Below are 9,641 nucleotides of genomic sequence, written 5' to 3'. Positions count from 1 at the left end.
ACAAATAGCCCCTTACCTGTGTGGGTGGGGGGTATACAGTTCCCATAACAACATCTGGAGAAACAATAAATGTCCACTACCTCCCCTGCCCAGACACACAGCAGGATGTTTTAAGTGCGCTTGACTGGCGAACCGCACCACGGGGATTTATCTGTTTCACTTTCAAGAGCGTAAAGATACACCTCATCTCTCTTTCTCTTTCTCTCTGACACACACACACACACCATAACACCACTCAATGAGAGAACCAAGTAAAGATTAATCATGGTTTTGTTTTACATTTTATTACAAACATGTTAGAAGTTTAAAAAAAGCATACATACACACACACATACATACATACATACAATAACAACAGTGAATGCTGGCAAAGCAAAAAATATTTACAAAACAATCTCAAGACATTAGAAAGAACTGACCAGCAGTCTTACTCTCCTTACTCTCTCTCACACACACACACACACACACACACACACACACACACACACACACACACACACACACACACACACACAATTAGGCTATAGACTAATATCTTTCTTAGCTGGAGTGCAGACTAGATGACTCTGACTCTGTCGTTGTGGACGTCGTGGCACCTGTTCGTCTACGCGGGAGAATCTTCAGGCTGGACATGCGTGTAAGTCTGAGGGCGCGGCGAGCAGAACTCTTGAAACCCACTCCCAGGAAGGCGTAGAGCAGCGGGTTCAAGCAGCAATGGGCGTACGCCATTGGCTCAGACACCGCTAACCACAACCCCAGGCCTGACTCCAACGTACAGCCCCGCGGGATCAGCTCCAAACGGAGGAGAGCATCCACTGTGATGCCAATGCAGTACGGCAGCCAGCAGAGGAAGAAACAGAGAACCAAAGCCACAGTGGTCCGCACCGCCCTCCTCTTCTGCCTCTGGCCTCCCAGAGGGCCGCGGGTCAGCCTGGACACGATCACACAGTAACACACCAATAGAACCAGGCCCGGCACCACCAGCCCCACCAGCACCGTCTGAAGGTGAAACAGGGACACCCACAGTGGGGCGTTCTCTGGCGGATAGAGCCTTGCACACACCATCTCTCCTTCCCCTGCCTCCTGGGTCCGAGCGAACACCATGTCTGGGAAAGCGAGGAGACCAGCCGGCAGCCAGGCACCAGCGTACACATACCTGTGAGCTAACCGCTGCCGGATGTGTGTGGTGCTGGTGTCCGTGGCTTTGACCACGGCCAGGTAGCGGTCCAGACTGATGAAGGCCAGGATCAGCACGCTGCCATACAGGTTCACCGTGTAGATGACGTGCACGCCGACACATGTGACTGCTCCAAAGCGCCAGTCCCCTAGTGCTGCGTCCACAGCCCAGAAGGGCAGCGCCAGCACGAAGAGCAGGTCGGCGGCGCAGAGGTGCAGCCGGTAGCGGTCCGTTAGGCTGAGGTGGGCCTTCCGCTGGCAGCCCAGTACAAACACCACCAGGCCATTCCCGGTGATCCCCAGGGTGAAGATGAAACCGTACACCACCGGGATGAAGACACGCTGCACGCTGGGGCTCAGCAGTTCACGGTCACATGGCTCCTCAAAACCAGCGCCGAAATCGCCCAAGCCAGAACCAAAACCGGAAATCGTGTCATTGTAGTCATAATCCGATTCTGGTATCACAAAGTGCTACAGAGCGAGGGAGAGAGAAGGATAATTGAGTACACTTAAAAAATACAATGTGCACAATTTTAAGAACCAATTCTACAATCTGATTAGTGATTAACATGATAACCAAGACAAATGCCGACAGCCATACAAAGTCCCAGAAAGGTTTTGTTAACAGGCCTAAATGCTGAAACAAGCCATACCTCGTAGTAGGACATGATGGAGACAGCTATATTTTTGTCTCTCCCTCTGTTCTCTCCTGCCACGTCTGTCTTTCTCTTCTCCAAATGGAGTAAAGTTCTGTACCCGGTGAGGTTAAATAGCTGAGCCTACCCTTCTTCCACCCATGCTCCGCCCCCAACACACACACACACACACACATCTGTGTCCTACTGAAATGCTTTTCCTGTTTTCGAGGTGTCAGGTGCTGAAAGTGTCTCTATCGCAGGATATTTGAGTGTGTGCGTGTATGTGTGTGTGTGTGTGTGTGTTTGTGTGTGTGTGTGTGTGTGCGTGTGCATGTGTGTGTGTGCGCGCCTTTGTTTACAGTTTAGGCCCCTAATGTCAAATCTGTGAGAATAGTATTGTTGACAATGGCATGATGATATAACACTGTTGCTGTCTATTGACAGTCAAACCATAAAGGAGAGAGGAAACGTTATAAACACATTCTCACCGCCCAGCTGTAGCGTGTCTGTATGGACGAGGGTACAGCTGCTGTGTGTGAGTGAGATCAATTGAGACTGAGGGAGAGCGAGTTTGTGTTTGCACCACTTTGTCCCTTTGACACAGAGCTGAATCAGAACAGTCCTGCATGAGTGGCACCATGAAGAAGTGCATTATAGATGTTCGTTATAGGTGAGGCATATCCTGTGCAGACATAGACTCAGACCCAGACAACACTGACGAAGGTGTCACCCCGCCCTTACCACTCTCACACCCTTATACAGTAGGATCTTAATTTGAGCCAGTTTGCTACAGCAGGAAAATACTCCTGCAGCAACAGGAAATGTGAATTGTTATGTGGATGATCATTTATGTTTTGTATGGGTTGATACATTTTGCATCAGGGCAAATAGTCTGACATTTCAAAGTGGAAATTACAAACTTCAGAAGCATTTTTAAACCTTGAATAGACGACACGTTTGAATTTCCTCCATTGCAAGAAAATTGCCATCGACACAGTGGTCGAATTAAGATCCTAAATGTGTATACCCCCCCCCCCCCCCTCCCTCCCTCCCCTCTCTCCCTCCCATCACCAACACTGTATCTCCCTCTCCTCATAGGCCTAATTAAAGACCTCCTGTACTTAGAACTCCACTTTTCTTAGAACTCCCACTCTCATGTAGACTCCAAAAGACTGAAGTGAAAATACCTTTTTTGGGGATTGTTATCAGGCCTTAAGACACGAATATGAACACTACTGCAGCACAGACTCTTGTAGGCCTACAACGCTTACAGTATATGGGCATGGACTGAATCAGAACACACACACAGGCGAGCAGGTGTTTCTGGTCTAACAGGGTTGCCATGGAGCTTGTTCCAACGACAGCGCTGGTGACCAGCTGGTTTAGCTCCATACCTTCAGCTGTTTAAAAGACCACCCGAGGGACACACACACGCGCGCACGCATGCGCACACACACCAGAACAGAGGAGCAAGAAAATGGTATTTCTGCACATACAGCAAGTCGGATGTTGGTGTAAAATAAAAGGTAGTAGAAAGAAACAGTAGGGAACAATAGGTTGGGAACTCACAGTATTGCTGCAGCTGCTGGCCAGCTGAGCCGTTTCAACTTAGAGCCAAGTAGGTTACATGGGAGGGTGGCTCGGTGAGTGACGAGCAGAGTCAGTTTTCCCAGGGCCTCTCAAGCACTTCCCACACACACATGGAAGCAGTAGAAACAGAAGCTGGAAGTTGACTGCCTCTCCCAGCATTAGAACAGAGCTTCCTGGAGGAGAGATGGAGGAAGAGCGAAGAAAACAGAAAGAAGAGAGGAGAAGACAAGTCAACACTCCCTAACAAGTAACCATTCCGAATCAGTCACCCCTCAGCCACATACACGGATGCACGCACGGCCACACACACACACACACATACACGGATGCACGCACGGCCACACACACACACACACACATACACGGATGCACGCACGGCCACACACATACACGGATGCACGCACGGCCACACACACACACACATACACGGATGCACGCACGGCCACACACACACACACACGGATGCACGCACGGCCACACACACACACACACACACACACACACACACACACATACACGGATGCACGCACGGCCACACACACACAGATGCACAAGGCATACCCCACATCCAAAACGTACCACTTCCCAAACCCCATGCAGCTGCTAATGTGTCAGGGGTTTGGTGACACACACACACACACACACACATTATTCTCCTCTAGTCATGGAGTATTCATAACAGGAAGGACTTCCTCCCTCTCTATTTGGGAAAAGCAAACAGCTGGAAAGCTCTCTCACACGGACACTCCTGTACACATGCAGACACGTACACGCATACACACCTGTAAAGATATGTATATCCAGCTTTGAAACAGACACAAATGCCCTCAATTTTAATCCCTCATTCTTCTCATCACTCGTCTCCTCTATTTTCCTCTCTCCTTCTAACCCCCAGCACCACTCTAGTGATGGTCTAAACGCTTGGGGGTGTGTGTGTGGGGGGGGGGTGTACTGGTCTACTGCCTACAGAATGTTAACTCCTCCGTCAATGCAAGACAGACTTTCCTGTTGGTGAGACTCTGAACAATCCTGGGAAATTCAGACGGAGATGGGCTACATCTTAAAGGGGATAGTACACCATTTTGGCAATGAAGCCCATATTGAACGCAGAGACATACAAAATAGTATCCACACGTTCATCTGACTCTGGGGAAGTACACTGAATAAAAAATATATAAAAATGCAACATGCAACTAAGTTGCATTTCATATAAGGAAATTAGTCAACTGAAATGAATGCATTAGGCCCTAATCTAGGGATTTCACATGACTGAGATTACAGGTATGCATCTGTAGGTCACAGATCGCTTTAAGAACAAGGTAGGGGTATAGATCAGAAAAACAGTCAGCATCTGGGTGTGACCGTTTGCTTCATGCAGCTTCACACATCTTCTTCTTCGCATACAGTTGATCAGCCTGTTGATTGTGCCCTGTGAAATGTTGTCCCACTCCTCTTCAATGTCTGTGAGAAGTTGCTGGTTATTGGCGGGAACTGGAACACACTGTTGTACATGTTTATCCAGAGCATCCCAAACTTGCTCAATGGGTGACATGTCTGGTGAGTACTCAGGCCATGGAGGAACTGGGACATTTTCAGATTCCAGGAATTGTGTCCAGATCCTTGCGACATGGGGCCGTGCATTATCATGCTGAAACATGGAGGTGATGGCGGCGGATGAACGGCACGACAATGGGCCTCAGGATCTTGTCACGGTATCTCTGTGCATTCAAATAGATCAAATCGATTAAATGCAATTGTGTTCGTTGTCCGTAGCTTATGCCTGTCCATACCATAACTCCACCACCACCATGGGGCACTCTGTTCGCAACATTGACATCAGGAAACCGCTTGCCCAGATGAAGCTATCCATGCTGTCTGCCATCTGCCCGGTACAGTTGAAACCGGGATTCATCCGTGAAGACCACACTTCTCCAGCGTACCAGTGGCCAATGAAGGTGAGAATTTGCCCACTGAAGTCAGTTACGACGCCGAACTGCAGTCAAGTCAAGACCCTGGTGAGGATGACAAGCACGCAGATGGGCTTCCATGAGTTGGTTTCTGACACTTTGTGCAGATTTCTTTTGGTTGTGCAAACCCACCTTTTCATCAGCTGCCTGGCTCGCTGGTCTCAGACGATCCCGCAGAAGAAGAAGCCGACTGTGGAGGTCCTGGGCTGGAATGGTTACACGTGGTCTGCGGTTGTGAGGCCGGTTGGACGTACTGCCAAATTCTCTAAAACGACGTTGGAGGCAGCTTATGGTAGACAAAATGAACATTTCATTCTCTGTCAACCTCTCTGATGGACATTCCTGCAGTCAGCATGCAAATTGCACTCTCTTTCAAAACTTGAGAGATTGTGTTGTGTGACAAAACTGCACAGTTTAGTGGCCTTTTATTGTCCCCAGCGCAAGGTGCAGCTGTCATGCTGTTTAATCAGCTTCTTGATATGCCATACATGTCAGCTGGATAGATTACCTTATCAAAGGAGAAAGGCTCACTAAGAGGGATGTAAACAACCCCAAATTTGAGAGAAATAAGCTTTTTGTGAGTATGGGAAATTTCTGGGATCTTTAAATTCAGCTCATAAAACAATTTACATGTGGCTTCTTAACAGCTTCTACACCCAAACCATAAGACTAATGAACAGCTAATCAAATGGCTACCTGGACTGTTTGCGTTGCTGCTACTCTCAGTTTATTATTTATGCATAGTCACTTTACCTACATGTACATATTTCTGTGCCCCGCACATTGATTCTGTACCGGTACCCCCTTTGCTACTGTTATTTTATTGTTGCAATTGAATTATTTATTGTTTACTTCAGTTTATTTTAGTAAATACTTTAACAATTATTTTTCTTAAAAGTGCATTGTTGGTTAAAGGCTTTTGCACGTTACCATTTCACTGTAAGGTCTACACCTGTTGTAGTCGACGCATGTGACAAATAACATTTTTATTTCATTTGATATATTTTTGTTCTGTATAGATTAAAGGGCCTCATTGCCAAAATCCCATACCATCTCTTTAGCGGTATAAACGGGCTTCTTCTTCTTTATCTGCTCTGGTGTGAAAACACTGGCCATGTGGATACAGATATAAAGGACATCACGCTGCTTGCTCAGCAAGTACTGATGCTCGTGTTTCGTGGCCCAAGCAAGTCTCTTCTTCTTACTGCTGTCCTTTAGTAGTGGTTTCTTTGCAGCAATTCGAACATAAAGGCCTGATTCATACAGTCTCCTCTGAACAGTTAATGTTGAGATATGTCTTTTACTTGAACTCTGTGAAACATTTATTTGGCCTGCAATCTGAGGTGCAGTTAATTGCTGATTTCTGAAGCTGGTAACTCTAATGAACTTATCCTCTGCAGCAGAGGTAACTTTGGGTCTTACTTTCCTGTGGCGGTCCTCATGAGAGCCAGTTTCATCCTAGCACTGTCATTTTTCTTTGCTTATTTGAGCTGTTCTTGCCATAATATGGACTTGGTCTTTAATCAAGTAGGGCTACTACATCCTGATTCAGCTCATACCAGGGTTGAACCCAGGACCTCTGCCTTGCTTGCACGTGACCTGGAGGATCTTTCCAGTCGACACCACACAATACACTAGCTATCTGCTGGTGCAAGTGGGGACACTTCAGTCTGAAGAGTAAGTTTCACACATCCCCATGTGCTTCACATACAAGCCAACACCTGGTAGGCATCCACCTTATTGCTTATCACCAGTCCTGTATTTCAGATGAGTCTATATAAGGGAGACAAAACAAGAGGTACATCCCAACAGTCCAAAGTGGCTCATTTTCTACTCTCCTTTACCAGCGCTCAGTGCACCAATGTGAAGAAGCTGGACAGGTGAATGGCAGGCAGATTATGGGAGTAACGGATTACAAAAAGAAACGGTAACTGTAATCTGTTACGTTTACCAGCAAAAATATTTATCAGATTACAGATACTTTTGAAAAACTATATGATTACTTCGAGGATTACTTTTAAATTCAGAAAGGAGGTTTTCAATTTTTTGACATGTCTTGACATGTTTTTCGACATGTCTCTGCTTTCTCAATGATATTCAAATCAGCATTGAAAAAAGGCGCAAATTTAAGTTTGTTCCATCCTGAGCGAGTTTTACCACAAAATCTAAGTCCACTATGACGACACACCAAATGGGTTTGATGGATCGTGGGAAAAGAGCAGGAATAGGCTTTTGTAGGATACAGTCCAAGCTATGTCTTCCAATGGTACAATTGCTGTCGTCATCCAATGATTATCTAAGTTGAATAAACGCTTGGAGGTAAGGAAAACACAAGTGGTGTTGTCTACGGCGATACGGATATCACTTATTATTGATATCTACATAGTGCATTGATGTGAATCACACTTCTGCTCTCTCATTTCGCTATTTCGGCACTACGGATTGTGTTTGTTGGGGATGGCTGTTCACAAATCTAAAATGTGTATTTGAACCAAATAATGGTTGAATTGAAGAAGTTTAAGCTGCCTATCAATCATTGTTTTTGAAACTAGTGGACAGCCAGTGTGAAAAATGTGCTCTTGCAACAGCTGCATATTGCAGATCCCAGCCTACGGACTAAAAGCAGGGCTTTTATTGCTCAATCTAATTCCATAGGCCTAATGGACACATGTTCAAACTCATACACTTTTGATAGCCTTAAAGGGGCAATCTGTAGTTGCTACATCAATTTTTTTTAACTTATATTAAAATATATATATATATATATATATATATATATATATCTCCATTGATTCTTGATGAATAGAACTTATAAATGCCACATGAGCTTAGTTCAGCTGTCACACTCCACGAGAACCCAAAATATAAGCTTGTTTTTCTCCAATGTTTGTAAACATGGTTAAAACAATACATGTTGATATCATGGATGTTCAGTCCTTGCATCTACAGTATAGCTCTGTCTATTAATCTGAGTGATTACATTTCTCCAGGCCCCTCCCTCAGCTTTTTACCAAAACAGAGGTGGGGCAACCATTTTGTTATTGTTTCATCTTTGGATTTGCCCTTTAAAACAGCTGTATATTATCAAGATGTCAAAGACTGACCAATGAGCGCAGCATTTATTTTTAAACTCGAATCAATGAGCCCAATCAGTCCTCCATGACAACAAAATCATAAACAGCAGAGTAGGGCTGGCTGTTAAATTCTTAGGTTTGGGGTTATGCACAGGTAAAACAATTTGTCTATTCTATACTTCCATATTTCCAAGTCTTATTCTTGAAGATAAATAGGTATAACATTTACGGGAATGACTGAAATTCTGATAGACTTTGGTTTTTAATGTAAAAATTATAATTGAATTGTATTATTATATGTAGTAGAAGAGATGGGTTAGATGAAGCCTACATAACCAACCCATAAAGTAAAATGTAACATCTATATATTGCCAGATATGTAAACTTTGGTTCGATGTGGTTCGATTGGTAACATACGTTTTGGTCGTCTTCTAATGCCTCTTAAGGGGAAAGTAATCTAAAAGTAACTAAATGTAATCAGATTACATTACTGAGTTTGGGTAATCCAAAAATGGTTACTGATTACAATTTTGGACAGGTAACTAGTAACTTTAACAGATTACATTTAGAAAGTAACCTACCCAACCCTGATGGCAGGTGATAAGCGATCTCCATGTTGCTCTCACCTGTCAGATAAGAGTCGACTACTGTGTACTCTCTGGAGGAGAGATGAGAGAGAAAGGCACTTTGCCAGGGAGGACTGACAAGCTATGGTCCTTGTCCTTCCGTTGTGGAAGACCATGAAACCAGACAGTTTTGTTTGGATGTTAAATGGCGAGACAGAGGCATTGATTCGAGAAACCAGTCTTTTTCAGTACATTGCAATACATCCGGGTATCCCAAGCACACTGGTTGCAGTAATTAACATTTACCAGCAGATAGGATCACCCATGACAAGTTTTTACAAAACCAACACGCAAATATAATAACGATGCATTTGAGAACCTGCTCTATCAGTTAAAGAGCTCTCTCTAGTGGCGAAACCGCAGAACTGTACCCCACCATCACTCTGGAAGCAGCTACTACCTGTACACAATGTTACTCCTACAAGGAGAAAGGGGGTTGTTCATATTTCCATAACACATTTGATTGGCTAGAATATTTCAGGCTTTTACACGGTGTCAAGATACAAAGATGGGATTGGTCAACTGTGTCGCCCCAAACGTTACATGGTCCTTGTTTTCGCGCGAAAAGTG

At 44.9% G+C, this 9,641-nt stretch overlaps 1 protein-coding gene across 1 annotated transcript; it reads right to left on the bottom strand.

Moving 5' to 3' along the window:
• Positions 1-262: 262 nt before the first annotated feature.
• Positions 263-1,924, bottom strand: LOC109872134 (C-X-C chemokine receptor type 4-like). Its single transcript, XM_020463251.2, has 2 exons — positions 1,830-1,924; positions 263-1,647 (listed from the first exon to the last, which is right to left on the bottom strand). The coding sequence occupies exons 1-2, from the start codon at positions 1,842-1,844 to the stop codon at positions 541-543; spliced, it is 1,122 nt and encodes a 373-aa protein (XP_020318840.1). The 5' UTR covers positions 1,845-1,924; the 3' UTR covers positions 263-540.
• Positions 1,925-9,641: the final 7,717 nt, after the last annotated feature.

This window comes from Oncorhynchus kisutch, linkage group LG27 (assembly GCF_002021735.2).
Source record: "Oncorhynchus kisutch isolate 150728-3 linkage group LG27, Okis_V2, whole genome shotgun sequence".
NCBI lineage: Eukaryota > Metazoa > Chordata > Actinopteri > Salmoniformes > Salmonidae > Oncorhynchus > Oncorhynchus kisutch.
The sequence above is the reverse complement of the archived record's forward strand: the minus strand, read 5'-3'. Positions and strand labels throughout refer to the sequence as shown.